The following is a 24,959-nucleotide window of genomic DNA, read 5'->3' on the forward strand; positions in this document are numbered from 1 at the left end:
TTGTAGAATATTTATTTCATGGAAGAAATGAGAGGTATATATATATATATATATTGTAATAATAATACAAATGTAATAATGTAAACATGTTCAGCTAAGAACCATTTTTTGTGTGTATACTAAAACATCGCCTCACTACAAGGCAACTATAAATTTTAACTGTTTTAATGGTAAGATACGATGTTTGCTGTTATAGAAGTGAGTTGTGATGTTTATTTGACTGGTACATTATGTTTGTCTGTCAGAGATAGTGCTAGAAAGGAGACACTCCATTGCCAGCCGTAAACTGTCCGAGTCCCTGAAACAGATGAGCAGTACTGGGGTGAAACAGTCACTTAAGGACGCTTTCTCCCCGAAAGCTCGACTCACGTCACCACCCCCAGACTCACAGAAGGTAACGCAGAAAGTTACAGGTGTTGTTATGTGCAAGATAAAATGACAGGTGTTGTACTGCAGTGATTTTTTTTGCTCAGTTTTACAGCCGAGTACAGACTGTTTCCCCTAGCTAAAAAGTGCCTTATTTTCCCAAAATGACAAAAAAAATAAGGAACATATTCCCAATTTCAATAAAAAATAACGCTATATTTTCCCCATTCATAAAGGAAAAGGCTCGCAGTTGTAAAATTTAGGTAAAAAACCCACTGTTATGTGCAAGATGAAATAACAGGTATTGTTATGTACATCTTCATTTTGATTGGTTGAAATTAAGAAAAATAACACATTGTTAAATCGGGATGAATAAACTAGGGGAAATCATTTTGAAGTAAATGTAGAAAATATTCTAACATTTGTGAAATATTGTTAGTCATATCATACTATATTGTGTTTATCAAGACCTTTGAGTTTGGCCCAACGTCTATTACTGTGGGAACTCCACCAGTACAGACGGAGCGAGACAGTGAGATGCAGTCGATCATCAGACAGTATGAGGAGGGGGAGCGTGGAAACCTGTCCAAAGTGTTTACCTCCCTCCTTAGGCACTGGATGGAAACCTGCCATAAAATAGGTATGTACTGTGATAATACCCATAAGTAAGTCATCCCTCTCTTTGAGCACAGGATGGATCAGGTACATATTAGACTAGGGGCCATAGGTAGGTCATCCCTCTCTTCGAACACAGGATGGACCAGGTAAATATTAGACTAGAGGCCATAGGCTTTTTTATGAGGTTACTTCTCTCTTTAAGCACAGGATGGACCAGATACATATTGGAATAGGGGCCATAAGTTGTTTCATGGGGTCATCACTTCTCTCTTCAAGCACAGGATGGACCAGATACATATTGAAATAGGGGCCATAGGTTGTTTCATAAGGGGTCACTTCTTTCTTCATGCACAGGATGGACCAGATACATATTGGAATAGGGGCCATAGGTTGTTTCATAAGGGGTCACTTCTTTCTTCAAGCGTAGGATGGACCAGAGACATATTGGAATAGTGGCCAAAGATTGTTTTATGGGGTCACTTCTCTCTTCAAGCGTAGGATGGACCAGGTAAATATTGGAATATAGGGGCCATAGGTTGTTTCATAAGGGGTCACTTCTTTCTTCAAGCACAGGATAGACCAGAGACATATTGGAATAGGGGCCAAAGATTGTTTTATGGAGTCACTTCTCTCTTCAAGTGTAGGATGGACCAGGTAAATATTGCAATATAGGGGCCATAGGTTGTTTCATAAGGGGTCACTTCTCTCTTCAAGCACAGGATGGACCAGGTAAATATTGGAATCAGAGACTGAAATTGTTTCAGGGAGTACGTCATATCTCTCCACATAATGAAACAGCTGTTTTATGTTGTTTTAGGGGGTCAGTCTTTCCTCATGGGATTCAGTTCCCACCCTGTAGCTCTGGGGTGGGAGAGAGCTGTATTAGATCTCTTTACCTGTATATATAACTGTTTTATTTTCAATTCCCTGTGAATTAATCTTTTTGTAAATTTCCTACATAAATTGGAAGTTGTTAAATCATAAGGCCTAATAACGATGATATACAATCCTCTACCTCTACACAGGGGTGCCTGCGGTCAATAAGCTAGAGGTCAGTCTCCAATCAAAGTACTCTGTGGACAACTTTCTACGGGAGTTCCAAACAGCTTTGACCACTGTATCTTCTGACATTAAATCCATGGCATTTCAACTAGTCAAGGACTCTACTGGTCAGTGGTATGGAAGTCACCCGTACAGACCCCACAGACAACCTTTACAGGTAAGTACACACACCCCACGGACCCTGTACTGGTATATTTTGGTGGCTCTGACTTGTATGTATACAAAGTAGATTGTATCAAACCTGTGTACAATCTGTTGTGGGTTGGGATGATGATCATTACTAATTAATTATTTCGTCCACAGGAAGACGGTCAGATGGAGACATCACTGGACTGTGACAGGCGGAAATTGCCAGCCGGTGAGGATGGTCAGATTATGGTGATTGCTCGCAATGTGGACCAGTGGAGGGCAAGCATTCAGGACTTCAATGAGGAAGAGTTTAACGTGATGTCATCCACTTCCTCTACAGGTGAGGCCTGATAGTGAAAACACAATTTACAGTATGTTTAAGATGGAAGTTACAGCCAGATGGTCTTCTTGGGCATGTAGACTCTAGGCGGGTTGTACTTTATTCAAACGAAAGTTTTTAAATGTAACACAAAATATAAGTGCCTAAGGGTCAAAATTGAACAGAGGTCATAATTATTAATAAAAGTGAAAGTAAAATAAATTTATTTTTTAATGAAAGTAAAATGAATTTAAGCAAAATATCAATACAGGGCCTATGAGCTCCTTGTTAACAAAGAAATCTGAATATTAAAATATTGCTACTGAGTATACATATTTTTAACTCACCATTAAAACATATTACATCTTTTAACAGCGATTCCCAAACAGACATTTCAGCGCTTTTCACCCCTATTAAAAACAAACTTGGACCAGGTAGGGTTGAATGAGCAGACCTTTATCCCAAGACAACGGCTGCTGATGCTGAGCATACAAAACAAACAAGTAGGTGGCAATGTTAATTTCTGGTTTACTGTATGAGGGGCAATTTTCGCTGCAGTTAAACTTTCATCCTTTTTTCCCCTCCATAATGAGGGCAAATTGATCATGATAGCATATACAAGTATACAGCATACCATTATATAAAAGAGCAAAATTAACACTGCATGAATATGATTTTTTCTGGTGAAGGGTAAAAGTTTGACTGGGCGAAAGTTTTCATGTACAGGTATATGGTATATGTATAAGTTAAGTTTACATGCAGATGTAAATTTGGATTAACATAAAGCTCTGTCATGATTAATTAAAACATTTGTTTATCAAATATCTGGCTGTTATGTGAATATTACATTAAAATGTGATTTGACAGCTTCTCATTTTATTTGAATATTACATTAAACTGTGATTTGAGTGTTTCTTATTTTCTCATTTGCTTTCTTAAAGTTGGTTCATATTTACAATTTACAAGTAAGTATTTATATGTATTGAATATATGACACTTGTTGCCCACAGATTTCTCTTTATTCCTACAACTGGGCGCGAGACCTGTCCACCATGCTGAGTAACCGTGTGACACAGATAGTACAGTGGCACAACACACGCCTCCGACTACTGGACAGCATCATCAGCCAGAAGATGGGGCTGTACCATCACTCCGTGTTCAGGGAGCTCAGGGGCAAAAAGGTGGGAAGTGTTTGATGATAGAAATAAAGAAAAGGTATTTAGGAATGGTGGTCAGAATTTGTAAATGAGTGTATAGAGTTATTTTAACCAGCTGGAGGAACTCTCATCATGTTAAACTGTACAGTTGTAGAAGTCCACAGCATACTAAAATAAACTAATTGGGTGGTCGGATGGCGCAGTCGATAATGCACTCACCTCCCACCAAGGTGGCCAGGGTTCCATAACCCGATTGGACATAAAAAGTTTCGGATCACCTGCTGGACCACGTGGGTTTTCTCAAGGTAATCTTGTAATAAATTAACCATCAGTACACATATCTCTATTGGGTTTTTTGTAGGACTATGGACCTTATGCCTCCTCTAGCACAGATATAGATCACCTGATCAAGTTCACAGCTCCTAGTACATCCTCCCATGAGCCTGTTAGACGTCACAACAGTCTATCGACATCAATCACCCACCCAGTCCGGTCATTCGACGAATCGTTCAAAGACATCCAGCCTCAAAAACCAATACACCAGACAAGCTTTGCCCACTACAGCGATCCTGTCGCCAAACATGGTCTGCAGGCTCAGGACCTACGCTCTCATAACAGGAAAGGTAAGATATCTCACAACAAGTAAGGTATATCTCACAATAAGTAAGGTATATCTCACAACAAGTATGGTATATCTCACAACAGGTAAGGTATATCTCACAACAGGTAAGGTACATCTCACAGCAGGTAATGTATATCTCACAACATGTATGGTATATCTCATAACAGGTAAGGTATATCGCACAACAGGTAGGGTATATCTCACAACAAGTATGGTATACCTCACAACAGGTAAGAGATATCTCACAAAAGGTAAGGTATATCTCCCAGCAGGTATGGTATCTCTCCCAACAGGTATGGTATATTTCACAGCAGGTAAGGTACCTTGTGCTTATCTCACTACAAGTAAGGTATATCTCATAACAGGTAAGGTATATCGCACAACAGGTAAGGTACATCTCACAGCAGGTACGGTATATCTCACAACAGGCAAGGTATATCTCACAGCCGGTATGGTATATCTCATAACAGGTATGGTATATTTCACAGCAGGTAAGGACTATCTCACAGCAGGTATGGAATATCTCACAACAGGGATGGTATATCTTACAACAGATGAAGTATATCTCACAGCATGTAAGGTATATCTCATAACAGGTATGGTATAACTCACAACAGGTAAGGGATATCTCACAGCAGGGAAGGTATATCTCACAGCCGCTATGGTATATCTCACAGCAGGTACGGTATATCTTACAACGGATGAGGTATATCTCACAGCAGGTAAGGTATATCTCACAGCAGGTATGGTATATCTTACAACAGATGAGGTATATCTCACAGCAGGTAAGGTATATCTCACAACAGGTAAGGTTTATCTCACAACAGGTAAGGGATATCTCACAGCAGGTAAGGTATATTTCACAGCAGGTATGGTATATCTTACAACAGGTGAGGTATATCTCACAGCAGGTAAGGAATATCTCACAGCAGGTAAGGAATATCTCACAGCAGGTATGGTATACCTCATCTGTTGTAAGATACACCATACCTGCTGTGAGATATACCATACCTGTTGTGAGATATCTCACAGCAGGGATGGTATATCTCACAACAGGTATGGTATATCTCACAGCAGGTAAGGTATCTTGTGCTTATCTCACAACAAGTAAGGTATATCTTACAACAGGTGAGGACAACAGGTGAGGTATGTCTTACAACAGGTAAGATATTTCTCACAATAAGTAAGGTATATCTCATAACAAGTAAGGTATATCTCACAACAGGTAAGGTTTATCTCACAACAGGTAAGGTATATCTCATAACAGGAAAGGTATATCTCACAACAGGTTAGAAAATATGTAAGATAATGTGTAATGTTAGATGACTAACAAGTAAAAAAAATCTGCATAGTTGTCTATGAATATTTTTTCTAAATTATTTTCATTTATCAGGATCTAAGATGAAATGTTTGAATACAACCAATCAATCTGTATTCTCTGTAAACAGTGTAAGTGATATGCCTTACACATTTCTTACCCGCATCATTGTGTTGTATTGGATAATGTTTAGATCCTGGGGACTGCATTGAAACATTTAATATATAATAGACCTTAATACTAGAGAATCATATGACTCATGATCATAGTACTCCATTAACCCATTTACTTATGTGAAGTGTAGTAAACTCTTTATGTTTATTTTAACTGTTGTATCTAATTCTTTATGTAGACTACACAAATCTTAACCGTAGTATTCCTTTGACTGATTACAGAGATGGAGAAGCTGTTGAAGCTCAACAAACTGTATTGGATGTGGTTTGAGAAAACCTCAGTCAACATGAACATGCCCATATCTGTAAGTAGATTTAATGTCACCTTGATAACAATGTATTCCTACTACAGTTAAAAACTGCTGCTGTAACCAAGAAAATCGGATAAAAATGTAATTGTATCAACTGATAGTGCAAATTACTGTGAAATAAGATATTTTCATGGGGCCCAATTTCCTTGGTTTCCCGACAGCAACATTTTGTGGGTACATGAATTTGTGGACTACGAGGGCCCGCTCAAACACAGGATTGCTTTAAAACAAACTTGTCATTACTTTGTGGACCGAAGAATTTGTGGATGAAGATTACCAAACGAAATTAACAAAATCAAAATCCCCAGGAAAATGAATGATTTCAAGGTATGGGTGCAGCCCCGTTACATTCTGTAAACTTAAAGAAAGTATTAACTTGGTTTACATCAGTCATTTCTTCACCTGGTCCAAATGTATCTTGTGCTTAACTGCTTCACCTATATCTTGAATCACATAGCTCAAATATATGTATCATTTAAATTATTATTTAATTTATTGACCTGCAGGACGAGGTTATCCAGCTGCTGAAGCAGTCTTGCCGTTTGTACCATTACTGTGCCACCCCGCTGCTGTTCCATCCCCAGTGGCGTCAGAAGGTCATGGAGAAGTATAAGGTCACACAAAGACAGGCATCAGTATCCTCCACAACAGCAGAGAAACCAGAAACCAAGGCTGTGAGCACATTAAGCTATATAAATGAATTCTTGTTCTTTTCATGTTTTGATTTGTAGCACTCACGCTACAGTGTATAATGCAAGGCTTTTTCCATTTCCTTTGTTTTGCTTTTGCTGAGAGTATACCAAACACTTTTGTGAATGGCCATTGTACATTAATTACTTAATGATTTAACAGTTAAATGGTGCAGATTTTTGCTGCAGTGCTCACACCACAGCTCTGGTACTTCAGGGTGTGTACTGTACACCTTTACCAGTGGTCATTATAAACTTATTATACTCCTCCCAAACAAATGTTAGGGGGGTATAAAGGAATCGCCCTGCCCTGTCTCTGCCTGTCCATTATCCTTCTAAGCACAACTCCTCATTAATCATGTGTTGGATTTTTGTGTAAATTTACACAGTGAAAGAACATCATATGTAGATGTGCATTAAGAAAGGAATTCAACTATTTTTCCTGGAATAATGGTCCTTTAAACTTTCTGCTCCAAAAACCTTGTACGCGCAATCAGGGGGTACATATTTGTGAGCTCTAGTTACTTCATGATTTAACTGTTAAATGGGGATGTTTTTTGCTGCAGCGGTCACGTCACAGTTCTGGTACGTCAGTGACCAGTATGAGGACAAAGAGAGCAGACAGTAATGAGGGTAAGAAGAGACCGACCATCACCGTCTCTCACCTGGACCAGCTGGGCGAGGAACCGTGGCACATTGACCTCCGTGCCAGCTTTGTGAGCGAGTACATGCAGTATGTTCAGTCTCTAGGATTCGTTCTCGTCCAGATGAGACCGGCAACACCTAAGAGAGCGTAGGTTGAAAAGATTTTTTTCAGTCTTAAATACATTGATTTGAAATACTTTATACCGGGAACTTTTTGCAACAAGTTAACTTTTGGCAGTACAACATTCCCTGCATATCCATTAACTGTTAGGGGTGAAATCAGCACTGGGGAAACATGGACAGATGAAGGGCGAAAGTTTGAACGGGTGAACATTTCGCAGTGTACAGTATGTTTCCACGAATAAGTCATTTAAGAGATTACCTAGTACAAGAAATAACAGTGACTTTCATTGGGATTTAGTGGTAAATATGACAAAACTGAGTAGTTGTTAATATTATTTACATTAAGTACAATTTCCAAGAATATATATGTTAACAGCAAATACTCCTTCAAATCCAGGCATACCTATATATATACCTATCGCTGAAGTTTCAGTGACTCTTTTCTCAGTTCTTCCCTGTCTATCTATCCTTTTAAGATTGGCAGTTCTGTCTTAAACATAAACATCACATTCTCCTGTAGGATTAGATAATGGAACAGTGAAACAAAGCTAAGTTTGGAATATTGTATAATCAATGCTGACATCATATAACTGTTCAACCTAACTTGTTATAAGATGTAGAAAAATTAACATCAGTGAACCTGTTTTCAGGTCGCGCCATGTGAAGAAGTCGTCATTTGAGCGAGTGTTCGTGGAAGGGGAGAGCATCCATGGACCTATAGGGACAGTCCACTATCTACAGAAGACCCAGGCAGGGGGTATCATGCTAATGGAACTAAGTTTCCGTGAACAGTATTTCTGCGTAAAACTTTTCACCTGTGAATATACTCGTCTGGGGGTACCTGTCAATCAACAGGTGAGCAAATGTAGGGTCAAGGTTGCAAATCTAAATATATAATATTCCTTTTGAAATAGATACATTTCACTCATAAGTATCTGATGTTACTGTTGATGTTTTGTTTCCTTAGATACAGATGATTCAAATCAATCCTTAATATAGATATCTCATGATGCTCCACATATTATACAGTGTTGTTTATCATGATTGATATTTTTTTTATTTATATATTTCCTGCTATGTTTTGTTACCATAAATTGAAGTATTAGGTCTAACATCCATTCTTCTACATAAAACTATTGTAAATATCCAATTCTTTTAATGATCTGCTGCCATATGGATAAGAAAAATGCATATTACTTGTATGTCTGTTGTTTTGCTTGTCTTACAAAAAGAATACCAGGTATGTAAAATATACACAGCTTGTCAATTAAAGCTTGTTCATTTACTGGTCATCCGGTATAACTGTATGATAAATCTTTGATAGCAATCTCCTCATGTCAAAAGCCACCTCTGTTACTGCCAATTTATTTCAACGACTATACAATTCTTTTTTTCTTTGATATACATTTACATCGCAAAACCCCTTTATTATAGCACCAAATTATCCTTGGACAAATAATGCCAGTATGGCAGTGTTTGATGGAGTACAATCTAGTTGGCCGCTGAGCCTTAACATCTTGTGTTATTTGTGTGTATTTACCTGATCACCGGGGCTGTTTTCCTTCATCATGATCCAATTAGTTGAACCGGTTGGACCGGAATTGTTCGTTCATGATATAAGGCTGGACCTAGTTATCTGATGCTGCTTTCAGGTGAGCCTTGACAAAGCCTTGTAAGGCCTGCAGAAACATTTGCATGTCTGCCAGGATTTATGCGCGAAAATGTTACATTTAAAAACAGACAAACTGGTTGAACTGTACAGGCGAAGAGGGGCCCAAGCCTTAACACCCTGCTTTGTCTGCACATATCAGTTTCTGATAACTCAGCCATGACATTACGTATTTTTGTCTCGTTATCTAGCTGAAGCTGCTGTTTGTGGAGGAATGTGAGAAGTGTAAGGACCTGATCCACGTCCACTCCTTCGCCCACGACTTCCACCTTCGCTGTATCCACTCCCACATCAGTCGTCAGCAGGTTTTCAAACAGAGCTACCATCTAACGGGCTTTCTCTCGGACTTCATGCAGGTGTACCCTTACCCCCCAAATTTCTCCAGAAACTTCCTACATGAAGGTAATTACACCATATTTACACATTGAAAAGCGTTTAAAAGTACCTTTCATATGTTTTATAGTACGTGATAGTTTCTCTGTTTAATGAAACTTATGAATATATGAATTAGCACTAAGCCAGTATATAAAGCTTTGAAAGATTCATGCATTCTGGAATGTTTATTCTGGCACCTCCTGAATAACATCTAATAGAATTACATTGTGTTACAAAAGTTACAGAAATAATAATGATAATAGCCATTTATAAAGTGCCATATCCTGCTGAAACTAGCAGCTCTAGAGTGGTTTACAATGAAAGAAAAGACATATGAAGAGAAGAAATATATATATACACATAAAATACAATGTACATGTACAATTAATATATAAATGATTGTCTTTCAGACACCATGACAGTGGGTCCGTTGACTTGTCCAGGGACACAACTGTATGAGTTCATGTTACAACATGTAAAACTCCACCAGATGAAGGTCATCGCCATGGTGCCCAACGTTGATGCCGATTTAGACAGCGTAAGTATTGTGTGAGGTTGTTACATGTGAAACTCCACCAGATGAAGGTCATCGCCATGGTGCCCAACGTTGATGCCGATTTAGACAGCGTAAGTATTGTGTGAGGTTGTTACATGTAAAACTCCACCAGATGAAGGTCATCGCCATGGTGCCCAATGTTGATACCGATTTAGACAGCGTAAGTATTGTGTGAGGTTGTTATATGTAAAACTCCACCAGATGAAGGTCATCGCCATGGTGCCCAATGTTGATGCCGATTTAGACAGCGTAAGTATTGTGTGAGGTTAATTTGTTACGTAAACTTTTATTTTAGTTATAATCGAAAACTTTGTCGTATTTACTTACAGGAGTACCACTTTGTCGTATTTACTTACAGGAGTACCACTTTGTCGTATTTACTTACAGGAGTACCACTTTGTCGTATTTACTTACAGGAGTACCACTTTGTCGTATTTACTTACAGGAGTACCACTTTGTCGTATTTACTTACAGGAGTACCACTTTGTCGTATTTACTTACAGGAGTACCACTTTGTCGTATTTACTTACAGGAGTACCACTTTGTCGTATTTACTTACAGGAGTACCACTTTGTCGTATTTACTTACAGGAGTACCACTTTGTCGTATTTACTTACAGGAGTACCACTTTGTCGTATTTACTTACAGGAGTACCACTTTGTCGTATTTACTTACAGGAGTACCACTTTGTCAGAAGTGATGAATATTGATTGTTAGTGTTTACTTACAGGAGTACCACTTCGTCAGAAGTAATGAATACTGATTGTTAGTGTTTACTTACAGGAGTACCACTTTGTCAGAACCAATGAATACTGATTGTTAGTATTTACTTACAGGAATACCATTTTGTCAGAAGTAATGAATATTGATTGTTAGTGTTTACGTACAGGAGTACCATTTTGTCAGAAGGAATGAATACTGATTGTTAGTATTTACTTACAGGAGTACCATTTTGTCAGAAGTAATGAATACTGATTGTTAGTATTTACTTACAGGAGTACCATTTTGTCAGAACCAATGAATACTGATTGTTAGTATTTACTTACAGGAGTACCATTTTGTCAGAAGTAATGAATACTGATTGTTAGTATTTACTTACAGGAGTACCACTTTGTCAGGAGTAATGAATACGCTTTAATCTGCCACAAGCTGCGAAGAATCACAGACCCAAAACAAAAACAGAAGCTTGATGATTATAACGTTGGACTTGTAATTACCCATGATTCCCAGCAAGTGAACTTTCAGAGTGAGGCTGAACGGACCTTACTGAAGTTGAACTACTATGTGGTGATGACGAGCTGTAGAGAGCTTTTCCCCAAGGCCACCATCGACAGTAAGGTTGGCACCAAGGGTGTGTTCCTGGAGGAGCTCAGAGGTAGGTCTCGCGTACCTGACTACATACTGTCAATGATACTATATTTGTATCATCATATCATTTCTGTGCTATAAAACAGATCCTTCTTTTTCAAAGTCCAGTCATCATGACTTTTATTTATTTTTATTTCTAGGAAGTATTCTCATTAAGTTGTATGCAGTTTTATGTAATTCAATTTTAAAATCTGATTATTTCTCTCTCAGGTTAGTATATTGTTTATGAATTGAGTATATATATATTATATACCTTTTCACTCATTTACATAGATTATAAAGCTCTAGGGACTTTACAGAGAACATACATGTGTATACTGGTATACCAAAACCCTGGCAAAATTGTGTAGATTACCTGTGTATGAGCCTAAATATATTCTCTACAGAAAAATGATAAACTCTATACTGGGAAATTTTCACCAAATGAAACATGCTTCATCAGTAGACTCCTTTTTCACTCAGTGTTAATTTTGCCTTTCACCACAGTTATGTTCTGTATAGTAGGCCGTGTATTTATGTTTGCCATAACACTGCAAAAACATTTCCTGTACAGATTTTGCGGAGATAAACCATCAAATTATAAATATGTTTTGTCAAAGTTGATTACACAGGTACCGTATTTATTTAAACACTGATTCACAAGGATTTTAATATCAGTGTGTTTGTGTGGTCAGATCGAAGCAAGCCTGTCCCGGTAAAGCAGCACATCGGAGTGAGACAGGAGACATTGAAGACCTCCCGTACGTCCGACGTCCACGACACGCCAGGGTACAACCTGCTCATGGAGGAGGCACAACTTGCAAGGTACCAATCTGTCTACTGGTTTATTATATGCTTGAAAATTACTCGCAATCACATTGGTCGGATCTTATACACGTGATCAGTCCTCAAAGACTCATGTAGCTATAGACTGGTTATCCGGTGAATATCGATTTCTAAATATAGCCTATATGGAAATTCCCCGAAACCTGTCTTAGCGCAAGCGCAGTTAGAAAGGAACGCAATATATCCTACACCAAATCCAATAGAGGATGGCTGCTGGCGAACACTTCGTCTCCGTTGTTAAATCTGAAAATTTCCAAAAACTACTCGAAGATAAAAATGCTGTTAACACAAAAAAGTCCACCGAACACGAAGTGCGTGTCCTCCATGCTTATCTTAAGGAAAAGAACCTTGACGATGTCTTCGAAAGCCACAATGCCGAACTGTTATATTCAACACAGGCTAAATTTTACACGAAGGCTCCTTCTAGTAAAGGTTAACTATACACAATTTTATTGTTGAAGCATATAGTAAAACAGTTATGGTCTTTTGTGCTAGTAAATATGATGTGAAGCATATGATAAAACAGTTATGTGATATTAACCTGAAAAAAATGATATTGACCTCGGCTTTGCCTTTTCAGGTTCATATCACATCATATTCACCAGCACAAAAGTCCATAACTGTATAATAACTCATAATACACCAGTCTATATAGAGACTCTGATATAAAATAGAACTTCAGTATCAGCATGTTCTATATTGCTAAAAATGAAACTTGAGTGTAACATTGCACTACGCCATTAGAAATATACCGTAACATTAAAATGTATTTAAACTGTAAAATACTGACTTGTGATGTTTTCTTTTCCAGGGAGAAAATTGAGAGCATGGTGGAAGTTTCGACAGAAAAATGTCGTAAAGATTTGTTGTGGCAGCGCATGTTGGTCGGGGAACAATCCGAGGAGGACGGGAGACGTAAAAAACGCAGCGAGACGGAAGAGAGTCGAGATTGGGTGAGTAGAATACACGATTAACGTTATAGAGAAAATAAGTTGTATTCATCTTATTTTGCACATATGTTAAGTGGACGTTGTGGTCTGTCACGTTGAATAATTTCATGTCTGAGAATTAATTTAAATCTAAGACCATAATTTAAGCCTTTGCATATATATGTAACTTGTCACATATATTGGCTTGTAAGGACATTGATGTTGAGCAGAGGTTCATAATAAAAGTTTATATATGACTTTTTATTTCTTCAGTCCGTGTATTAACTGACAAAGGAAATGCTAATGGAAATTGATACTACATGTAATACCAATGGACTTTTGAGATTCTGCTATGTAGTTATGAGTATGTCTGTTTTACAGTACCAGAAGCTGTCGTTTGAGGAGTTCCTGGAGCTATTGGCGAAGGTTGTGAGGACGCCATTGGGTGAGCTTGACCCGATGCTCATCCAGCTTCAGACCATGAACTTCCTGTGGTACAAAGGCCTGTTCCGGGTCATACAGACGCATTATCCTGACACGCATCGCTGCTTCTTCAGTCACGATGGACAAACACAGTACATTGTAAGACAATTTATATATTTCATTCATAGAGGTCTTATTTTGTTTCCTCTTTTGAAATCCTATTTTGTTGTCCGTTTTGCTCTGAAACACATTTGAACGAAAATAACTTATGCTACATTCATAAGTGAAATGTTTTAATTAAGTGGTTTGTTACAAATTGTGATACTGTTGTTTTAAGACAAAACATGTTTATTTTTCAGCTCATCCTCAATCCTAACTACCTGGACATGTTTATGATGCTGATGTTGGACAACACGGAGAAAAGGACAGTAAGTAGCTGTATGGAAATCTCTCAGCTGCAGAATCTGTCATCCAGTTTCAAACTTTTTCGCATTTTATACTTTAATATCTGGTTAAGTTTCTTTTATCATTTTACATGTATCATAAGTTGAGCATTGCAATTCATGATTGTTCATATGGTAGGCCTGAGCCCCTTAGGGATCCTAAATGAGGACAAAGTGGGATCACTTGCTGTAAGTTCAGAAGTCAATTCCTACAGTTGTTAGTACACTGCATGTACAGAGCAGGGCTAAGAATGTTCTTTCAAAATTGTTTTTCAGAAACCTAAAGTGATGTAACAGACTAAAACCAGCAAGCCCCAAGATAATATAGCAATCACTTCCAATTCTCCTGAAAAATTTCAATGTGTAAAAGTTTGGTAACTAATATGAATACTGTATGCTGTATTTGTCGTAATTAGTGCCCAGGGTATTTAAAAACAAATGCTTAAAGAGGGGCACTTATAAGGATAATGAAATGTGAGTTATGAAGGAAAAAAGTTGTGAAGCTAAACCAGTGTTGTCACCAAAGGTCATTATAAACATTCAAGTGTGGCAGAAGAGTTGGAAATCAAATGTTTCATCTACTTCCAGCCATGTTCACCTGACATAAATCTCTGCTTGGAAGTGTAATTACTATGAATCTTTAACAGGGCCTAGTCAGGCCTGTGAGGGAGAGGCAGTTAATATATTTTCAATTCCTCCCAAATAATGGGATGGGCACTTATAGGGGAAGGGGTTCTTATCACAGCAAATACAGTAGACCTTATCACAGCAAATACATGTACAGTAGGCCTTTGAACCCTTGTTTGCCATGCATTTACTTTAGCATAACTAATAGAGTTTTCATAGGCTTAACTTTGGTTTGTTTTTGCAGGAACTGTGTGCGATATTCCGAGAGTCCTTCACAGACCAGGAACACAGTCCAGAGAACCCTAACCTGAATGTACTGGGCATGCACTCACATGTGGAGGACTTTGTCAATGTCTGCTGCTACCACCTCTGGGCGTCCATGGTGTGACATCACAGACACATGAAGTGCCATCACAGGTGTGCCGTGGCATCACAGCCAAAGGCAGTGACATCACATGACAGTGTGACATCACAGAGCAAAAATAAAATACATGATAAATAATGGTGTGACATATCACAGACACATGAAATGACATCACAGGCCAACAAAATGACATCATCGGTGTGCAATGACATCACAGCCCCAGGAAGTGACGTACATCACATGACAGTGTGAAAACACAGAGCAATTTTTTTTTTTATATGTAACTGTGTGACATTACAAGTCTGCGTAATGATTGCACAGGTCAACAGCAGTGTCACAGGTCAACAGCAGTGTCACAGGTCAACAGCAGTGTCACAGGTCAACAGCAGTGTCACAGGTCAACAACATGACATCACATGTAATAGTGTGGCATTTTGATATCACAGGTGTACATAATCACATCATATATGTAATTATCAACTTACATGATTACAATGAGAAACACTTTAGGTGATATATTTGTCTAAACAAAAACATTCATTAGAGGCCATCTGTGACAGTCCGACGTCTTCTAGAGGCCATCTGTGACAGTCCGACGTCTTCTAGAGGCCATCTGTGACAGTCCGACGTCTTCTAGAGGCCATCTGTGACAGTTCGACGTCTTCAAGGAAGTGTTCACATTTGTGTGAAAACATACTTTTAAGTGGACTGTGGAAGTGCTAAAGCAGTATTCACGTGACATTGAGGCTAGGGACATCAAGTTTGGTGTCCTATAGACAGGGGAGACTGGTACCAAGCAGTGTTGAGCTCAAACTTTAGGGCATGAGATTATGTTTTTATTGAAAATTCTTCAGTCTTCCCTTAATCTACAAATTGAAACCAAGGTTAGTGATATCCATGTGTGCACGGTAATTAATAATTCTTTTTATCTACTTCGTATAAAGGAAAACTTATGTGTGCATTGCAACCAAGTACACAGCATATTGAAAGTAAGGAGGCTGAATTTTGAGCTTGACATATGTAAGAGTTTAGAGAGTATTTTTTTTTAAGCATAATTAAATTTTATACAATGGAGAATGAGATCCAGGATCCGCTAGAAGTATTTTCAGCAAGGATCAGCCTACCCCAGTTAATGGATTCCTAGATAGAATTCACTAGTCAGGCCAGACGAATTTCAAAAGAAGATATAACCATACAACATGAAATGGGGAGTCTCGTCAACTTCGATTTTTAACTTAAAACTGAATTTTATGAAATTAATATACTGTAGATTTCAAAATGTTTTCAGTCCTGTATCAGTTTGAACATAAAAATTGTGGAAGATTCTTTTCTTTATGATTTGACTATTGTTGAAAAACAGTTTAAACATAAAATTATGGAAGATTCTTTTCTACATGATTTGACTATTGTTGAAAAGCTATCAGATAATCATCACGATATAATGGGTACAGTAACATCCTGTGTGACATCACAAGGAAAATCGTTGTTTTAATTTGATTTTCCCCCGTCTATTTATTCACAAAATGTGTGCTTTTACATTTTTTGGTTCAGTTTGTGATGAATAGAATCTCAAACAAGTGTCCATCCCCTTTGTGAAACTGGCTGTAATTCATTACGGTATATAAAGATTCTTTGTAATGTGAAGTTGTTTGAAATACTCTATTTGTGTACATGTTGATAACAAGTTTTTGATGATTTTATGAACCATGTTGTTATTATGGGCTGATGAATGCATTTGATGCCTTACATTGACATGAACTACGATAGCATCATTATAAATTGTTCACTAGTTCATGAATCAATAACCCCGCTCATAACAAACTGCTACCAACAATCAATTCCTTCAGTCGTGTTTCAATTCCATAAGTGTGTACTAAAATAAGCGTTTTCTTGTTAAATTACTTTCCATGGTGTGTGATATTAGAAATTGTTTCCCTGCTGAATTATTGAGTGTCTCCATCGAACCTATTGTACAATTATGCTGCAGCAACAGTATTTACAGTTTGTGTGTATCATGCCAAGTAAAGCACATAGGTATATGTGTGAAAATTTATAGTGAAGCCTGACTTAACTGACATGAAGGGGACTGGGAGATTCAGTCTAATGATGAATGTTACAGTGTGATGGTAAATCCAGAGTTAAAGATAGAGAAAAAAGCATTTGTGTGCAATAAAACCACATATTATATAATTACAAGATGTTGTTAAAGTGAGAATGTAGGTCAACTTGGGGTTCACTCATGCTGTGAGCATGTGGATGTTTAGGCCTATGTGAGTTTGTATGTGTGTGGGTGTGGAAAGGTGTGGATGTGAGGGTCTTTATGTATGGGTATGTTTGTGTGGATGGGTGTATGGATGTGTATGCGTGCAGTTGTGTTTTAGGATGTGTATGTGAGAGGTGCATTCCATATTTTCTTGTCTTTCATTTTTTGAATAGTTGGTAAATCTGTACAACATATGTTTATATGTTTTGTTAGTAGCAAATTCCTAAAATATGTTATTACAGTGAAACCAATGGATTTCTTCCTTGCCAACTTAATCATGTGTACTATGTTTTGATACATACTTGATATCTAAATAATAAATATACCTGCAGAGGAAATAACTTTGTGTTTTGTTATCTCACCTGAGTAAGAGGAATCCCTAGGTTTATTATCTCACCTGAACAAGAGGAATCCCTGGGGAATATGTTGAATATTAGATTCATGACAGAATATTTTTGTTTTGAACATCTGTTCAAGTTTACTTGAAAATGTGCCTTCTAGAGAAGAAATCCTTCCAAGGGCAATAACTCTGATAGAAATAGATAGAATAGATTGTGTAAAAAACTCATCCAAGATATATTTATCGGTATTATGAATATCTGTACTTAATTAGGTGGAAATCCAGATATAATAAATTCTGTAGGGTGGTAATATATTGAAGTGACCAAATAAGAGCAGCAGCAGCTATAAATACTGACTGAAAGCATTAAGTATCCAATGCATTCAAAATATTTAAGTTAACATTGAATACATGTAACAAGTTTCATCAAAATACATAAAAATAAAGTTTGAAAAGTGAAAACGGTAAATCATTCATATACATTTAATAGATTAACGCCTTCATCAAGTACCAGGTTTGCAAAAATAAAAAAAATAAAATCACAAAGAATATAAGACAAAACAGTTTATTTATTACTTAAAAGTATGTATTTCAACTATACAGTTTCCATGTAGACCGATATTTTTAGTAAATCAAAACATTCTTTGACATAAAACATTCATATTCAATAACAAAATTTACACTTACACACACACAAATCCCTTTGTTTAAGCTTTTGTTGGCCCCATCCTGTCAGTTGAAAGCTACAGAAGTTTTACACAATAATGGGGAAATAATACATCAGGCATGTCCGCAGATCCTGACCAAAAGTTTTCACCCAAATTTTATGAAACTTTGTTGGATCCACAGTCACTTCAATTCATTATCCCTTCCTTAAAATAACTCCATCTTGAGCCAGGCTGCTGCTATTTCTGTGTTACGGATCTGACATCACGAAACAAGAGGTTTACAAGGTCTGAGAAGCAGGATCATCGTTAATGAGACTAAACACATTCTCTCTGGGTTCCATACACTTTGTCGAGAACACTAGCTGAAAGGTTTCCTATAGCCGTCCAGTCATTTTGAACACGTGTCCTTTCTTCAGCAATTCAACCACGACTCGAGTTATATTTTTGCTGTCATCTGAAAAAAGGGAAAATTGTTAAGTTATTAAATCATCTGCTGGTGAAGAATTTCATCTTCCCTTCAAATTGATAATTTACTGTAAGTCATATCATGTCATTTATTTCAATCAGTTGCTCCACAATGTTATGGGAACAGTTTTATTGATGTCCAAGAAAGAAAAGAAAAACACCTAAAACTTGGATTTCCGAGAATACCCTTATGGAACTATTGACAACTTCAAAAGTATAATATTCTCCATATTCAAGGCTTAAAAAAAACCACTGTAATGTTGACCTACTACTAAATGTGAACAAGCATAAGAAAAATGGGTACCACACACTAGTTTTATGGTCTCAGCACACTTAATACATGCTTGAGAACCAAACATTTCCTGTGAATAGTAAGGATATCAGAAAGCTGGGAGAGACAAAGCTAATCTAATCTAAAAAAAAGAGTTGTTTAGAGCAGGGATAATTCAAGATAATTCAGAGCTAGGACAAAGAATTCTGGCTGATACTTTAATTGGACAGAATACGTGAATGGATGACTGGACAAACAGTTCTTGCTGATACTAGCTTTTTGCAGTTCCTATATCACCCCAGATTATAAATCCATGATATCTTGGGTATTATCCCAGATTTACAAGCCCTGCTACCAAGGTAATTCTATCCCAGCTGGCTTGGTGGGTTTACCTATTCCACTATGATGTCGGCCTTCGAGATCTAGCGATAAACCTTCCAACATGGCAGGCATTCCCCTTGGATATTTACTGGTAGCTGCAGCATACTCCTGAAAAATCAGAGAAAAACAAATAAAAATAAAAATGTTACTTTTTGGATGTCACATATCTAGAAAGGTGACAACTGAAGATCATGTCACATATCTAGAAAGGTGACAACTGAAGATCATGTCAAATATCTAGAAAGGTGACAACTGAAGATCATGTCACATATCTAGAAAGGTGACAACTTAAGATCAATGTAACATATTGATGGACACTTAAAAAGTTTATCCTACTTTAGTTTACACATTTTTGATCTTTTGAAGGCAAAAAGAAATTTCGCAGAAGAACTTGATTTTTCATCAGAAAATTGTTCATTATTGCATATACAAACTATGTTCCATATTATTTCCGGTTATTCTTAGTAACAAATGAATTTGGACAATACATAAATAGATGACTTTACAAACTAGAGAAACTGTGAGCATTCTCACAAAGATATACCCCCAACTTAATCGTATCTAGGTATTTAATTGAATCACAAATCCCTTCCTTCATGCACATCTACATAGGATGTACTTTCCTTGTGCCAAGTTACAAAATAATTTAACAAACGATTATCGAGGAGTTGTGCTTACAATTTTTCTGGAGCAGAAATTTAAAGTTGTTAAGTTTCAAGGGCCATAACTCTAGAAAAAATAGTCAAATTGCAAATTCCTTTCTTTCTGCGTGCACATCTGCATATGATGTACTTTCCCTGTGTTAAAGTAAAAAAAAATATCCAGCAAGCAGATTAGGAAGAGTTGTGCTTACCAGCTGGTTCATGGAGTATAATAGAACACAATTCCAGGACATTCACAGCATCAAACAGAGATGGACAGAATATACCAATGGATGACTGGACAAATATTTAAGACAGAAATAAACCAACAGACGTGAAAACGTGTCTATGTGTATTCTAGTATACAAGGCATTCAACCATGTACAATGTCTTACCTTTTTTATGTTGATCCACTGATTAAAATAGGACGGCTTTTTAATATTAAAGTAATCACACTGACTTGGTAACCTAAAAGAAAAAGACAAGATGCAAATAACACAAATTATATTTTAAACCAGATACACCATATGTAATGTAAATCAGTGATCACAAAACAAGTTGATGTGCGTATCAAGTGGGGAGTATATAGTCCGCAGCTACATGTTCATGCAGAGACTAATGGTAACATAAAGTACACTCAGAGTCCACTCTGTCTGGATTTGAATGCCCTTTTAGGTCTCCAGGTAAACTTTTGAGGGCCACCAGGAGTGCACTCCCAAGTTTACATAACCAACGGACCCTCCCTGAGAAATAAAACAGAACTGTCTATATTAGTAACACTGTTAACATACTTAGTATAGTGCATTATCAAATGTTGACAGATCAGTGATTTGGTTGGTATGTTTGGGTTTTATGTCCTATAAACAGCTGTGGTCATTTAAGGACATGCCAGGTTTGGGTGGTGGAGGAAAGCCGGAATACCTGGAGAAAAACCACTGACCCTTCAGTCAGTACCTGGTGACTGCCCCCACTTAGGCCTCAGACCCGCGACCCAGTGGTGGAGGGCTAGTGGTAGCAGAATGTCAGATGCCTTAACCACTTGGCAGTTCAGTGAATTGATGCAACCACAGTATATTCAATAGAAAACAATTTACAATACTTTATCAAATGCAATCATAACTTAGCGCAATACTTTAAGCTTGAAAAGTGTTAAGATCATTGCTAAAATATGTACATTTATAGTTTACCGTAATTCAAGTTTACTAAATGTATTGGATGGAAATTAACAACTTTAACAACTACTAATCATGAAAATATTTTGCATAAGGTTTAAACATCATTATTAAAAAGTCCGGGCAGAATGGGTCCCTCTTGACTGCCTGTAGTATTAGAGTGCTATTTGGCAAAATGTCTCTTTATGTTTTTGACAGCTGAATTAACTCAGCACATCGTGGCTTAGTGAGCTGTTTTCAGTGGTAAAGAGTCGAGATACCACTCATTTGCACTCTTTGCTTGACAAAGGCAACCGACGCTTGGGAAAGCTTGCAAAACAAATTTTCAATTCCTGTTTGTGTTTAAAACAGTCTAAGCATTTATTACTATGTACTATTATTCTCAACCGCCCATCAACACATAAAAAAGGTCATTAGGGCCAATAAATGGTTGATAAATGACATCAAACAAACGAAAACGTAAAACATAAATGTCAATTTGGATATTTACAGGCGCTATGGGTATTGGTAGCATTTAAAACACAGTGATAATAATACAGAATAATTTTATTGGTTGTCATGGTAAAGCTTACATTGTTTTAAGATCCCAATCGCCACATGTCACAAACGCAAATGTATGGCCCTTACTCAGCAATTTCTCCTCCATCCAATTGTCATATTTCTGGGGAAGGAAAGAATACCAATCAAAAGAGGCACAAACTATAAGACAAGTTCCTACTGCTTTTCGTTACTTTAAAAAAAATAGAAAAAATATCAAACTTTTCTTGCTATGAATTTGTAATGTATATACCACTCTATAACATACCAGTACACAGTTCACCATCTGAGTCAATCTCATTTACTGATTAAAATGACATTTGAAATATTTGTGATGGTAAACAACACAGTTTTGTTAATATTTGAGATACAATTTTGATAATCATTATTCTATTGAATTGTATATAAGCACATCTTCAAAAGAACTATTCTTATATTGTAATCTATGTAATGATATTGAGATAACAGATCTTTTTTATGCATTCAAAGGACCAGTTATGTTATATATAAATCACTAGTCCTTGCCGAAATTTACTAGTCTCGATCAAAAGGACTAGTGTTACTGTCGGACCCTGCAGAATGCTGTTGGGTTGAAAGCTCAATAAGTACACCCCTGAAATTTCATAATGAACTATTCCAACTTTTAAATTGGAAGAGTTCAAATGTGTCTTCAGGGGGGGGAATGAGTTAATGAATGTGTAAAAACTGACCTTCAATACATCCTCTATGTGATCTTGTCCATCAACCATCTCTTGAATGATTCCCGTTAACTGTTTTAGAAATGAGATAATATACAGAACTTATCAATGGAGTGGAAATACATTTCATACATTTTATCTGTAAAAGGTAGTATCACATGTAATGATGTACAAACAAAAGTTTCCAGGACTATGCCATGGATTTTTTTAACAGGGTCCAAAAATTAGAATATTCAATACTATCAACTGTGAAAACTGAATAGTATGCAAAATAAAGTGTCCCTTGGGGTGGGGGACACCCCACCTTTATATTTATCTTTGAGTACCCTTTGCCCAACAATGCTCCAGACCAAATTTGGTCGAAATCTACGTTTTCAGCCGTTCTGGACTAACAGTGTTTCAAAGGGAAAATGGTGACTTCATTCGGTTGGTAGAGGCCACACCACAGCAAAAGGTAAAAATTAAGTTTCGTTTTCTGTTTTTGGTGGTTTTCTTTTAGTAATTTTAAGGAAGGCAATTGTGAAAATTAACATCAGGTTATTAGGGGAATTGCTTGGGGGGGGGGGGTATCCAAAAAGGACATAGGAAAACCCTGATCACTCAAATAAATGTACATCAGAATGATAAACGAGACTAACAACGAGGATTTCTAAATGATCTGATATGTTATATCACCCACATATGAACTCCAGGTAAAAACACAGAAGACAATAAAACATGATACGTCTAAGTTTTATGCAGTTTTCAAATGAATGTTAAAATTTTAATTTTGAGCAACTGACAAAACGAATTGTAGAAAAAAGAAAACATTGTAAGTAGTCTACAATTTTTAAATAAAATACTTCATACAAACAAAAAAGATCAGTTCTTGTCATTTCTTCAAAAAGAAAATCTTACAGTCAAGTGACCAAACTTGTGTAACTTGGGATACTTACATTTGTACAGAAATGAGTAAGACGGTTGTGGACACGTGGCTGTACATATTCATGAAAAACAGATTCTGTAGCCAACGTCTCGGCATTGAGCATCACAACTGGAAATTCTATTATCTCCTGAAACATTCATAAAGCATATTGTAAAAATAGATGTACTTCTCAACATCCTATTATACCTTTATAAGTAGGTCTTATGCTTTCGTTCCTAAATATCATTTTCTTTATAATTAAATGTAAATGTTGGGGTTTTTTTTAATCTTATATAAAAGTGTAAATTATACCTATAAGACATTTTATTGGGACATGACACGATTTTGATGAAAATTAATAATTATTTCTAGAAGCAATTACTCTTTCCACCATTCCGAAATAACTAACTATTTCCTTTTAAAGAAAATTTCACTGTATCTGGTGTGCACTAAATTATGTTGTATTTGAGAGCATGTCTACATACTTACCGTACACAGATGGCTTCAGGAAAGGTAAAAAAAAATATATCTTTATCACTGCACTGGTAAAAATGATGACAATGACAATTTCAAATCTATAGAGACCATTTTTTTTTTTGCAGATTCTGTCAACCATTTTCATCAAATATGTGATGTCAGACATCAGACCAAAAAAAAAAAATCAAGGTCATATTACACCCACTTGTAGCATAGTTGAGAGAAATCTTTAACATATATTGATGATGTATCAATATTAATTGGTTCTTTCTTTCAGGTTTAGTCAAATTAGAAAGAAATGTAGTGACATGTATTATAGACACACACCATAGGAAAAACCTTTTTTCTCACAAGATTGACAGAAACACCTGTCAACAAAATAGACCCTGTTGAGGAAATCTGTTAAATGAAGTTTTGAAATGAACTTTGCCGACATTTTTTATAAAGTTTACTGGCACATTGGCAGAGATAAATGTAGATAATCTTACCATCATGCTCCACTATACAAGGAAATATTAATTCAGTGCACAATAAACCTAGGGCACATTTTTTCAAAAAGACCTTATGCCTTATGAAGGAAGATCTGACCATCTCTTGCCCCCCCTTCAAATTATGTTAAAAAGGAGATACTTATTTTGGACCGATTTTCTCCAAATTCGAAATACATTACATCGAATACAAACGTTTTGATTTTTCATCATAGACGATATTGGTTATGTATTTTTTGAAAGTGATATAGCAAAATACTTACAAAGGATTTATTCGGCATAATATGATAAATATTAATTAAATGTTACCTGTGGATGTAATTTTTTGTTGTCATCACATGTTGCTTCGAAATCCAAAACAAGAAAATATTGGAAATTTTGTGGTTTAAGATTTTCTTTTACATGAGCCATGATATTTTTGCTGTGTCGAAGTTTATTAGATGTCACATGTATGTCTCGTGTTTGTGAAATAACCAAACGAAACTGTCGTAAAGATAACACGCGACTTCGCGACACCAACCACATTTCTACTTTCAGTTTGAT

General features: G+C 36.7%; 3 protein-coding genes across 5 annotated transcripts in view; 2 read left to right on the forward strand and 1 right to left on the reverse strand.

The window, feature by feature from the left end:
• Positions 1-10,138, forward strand: part of LOC110442792 (protein SZT2-like) — an 87,913-nt gene extending 77,775 nt beyond the window's left edge. For both annotated transcript variants that reach the window (XM_021486576.1, XM_021486577.1), the window contains 13 exons: positions 246-394; positions 835-1,006; positions 2,010-2,203; positions 2,350-2,515; positions 2,870-2,997; positions 3,505-3,675; positions 4,013-4,274; positions 5,987-6,069; positions 6,582-6,749; positions 7,331-7,557; positions 8,183-8,387; positions 9,393-9,603; positions 9,987-10,138. In XM_021486576.1, coding sequence (XP_021342251.1) covers positions 246-394; positions 835-1,006; positions 2,010-2,203; positions 2,350-2,515; positions 2,870-2,997; positions 3,505-3,675; positions 4,013-4,274; positions 5,987-6,069; positions 6,582-6,749; positions 7,331-7,557; positions 8,183-8,387; positions 9,393-9,603; positions 9,987-10,129 — 2,279 coding nt within the window. In that variant the 3' untranslated portion in view covers positions 10,130-10,138. The remainder of the gene's footprint in view (positions 1-245; positions 395-834; positions 1,007-2,009; positions 2,204-2,349; positions 2,516-2,869; positions 2,998-3,504; positions 3,676-4,012; positions 4,275-5,986; positions 6,070-6,581; positions 6,750-7,330; positions 7,558-8,182; positions 8,388-9,392; positions 9,604-9,986) is intronic.
• Positions 10,139-10,197: 59 nt separating this feature from the next.
• Positions 10,198-16,559, forward strand: LOC110442794 (protein SZT2-like). 2 transcript variants are annotated; one of them, XR_002462051.1, is made up of 8 exons: positions 10,198-10,381; positions 11,234-11,507; positions 12,175-12,304; positions 13,137-13,278; positions 13,636-13,836; positions 14,037-14,105; positions 14,992-15,432; positions 15,471-16,559. XR_002462051.1 is itself a non-coding variant. In XM_021486578.1 (7 exons), the coding sequence occupies exons 1-7, from the start codon at positions 10,334-10,336 to the stop codon at positions 15,133-15,135; spliced, it is 1,008 nt and encodes a 335-aa protein (XP_021342253.1). In that variant the 5' UTR covers positions 10,198-10,333; the 3' UTR covers positions 15,136-16,559. The 2 variants fall into 2 exon arrangements, 1 of the variants encoding a protein (XP_021342253.1); XM_021486578.1 differs by having other exon boundaries at positions 14,992-16,559.
• Positions 16,560-18,269: 1,710 nt separating this feature from the next.
• On the reverse strand, positions 18,270-24,947 carry LOC110442813 (ERI1 exoribonuclease 3-like). The gene is made up of 7 exons (XM_021486623.1): positions 24,726-24,947; positions 23,483-23,599; positions 22,560-22,619; positions 21,885-21,973; positions 20,536-20,608; positions 19,511-19,607; positions 18,270-18,836 (listed from the first exon to the last, which is right to left on the reverse strand). The coding sequence occupies exons 1-7, from the start codon at positions 24,939-24,941 to the stop codon at positions 18,757-18,759; spliced, it is 732 nt and encodes a 243-aa protein (XP_021342298.1). The 5' UTR covers positions 24,942-24,947; the 3' UTR covers positions 18,270-18,756.
• Between the last annotated feature and the right edge of the window lie 12 nt (positions 24,948-24,959).

This window comes from Mizuhopecten yessoensis, unplaced genomic scaffold, assembly GCF_002113885.1.
Source record: "Mizuhopecten yessoensis strain PY_sf001 unplaced genomic scaffold, ASM211388v2 scaffold716301, whole genome shotgun sequence".
Classification (NCBI taxonomy): Eukaryota; Metazoa; Mollusca; class Bivalvia; order Pectinida; family Pectinidae; genus Mizuhopecten; species Mizuhopecten yessoensis.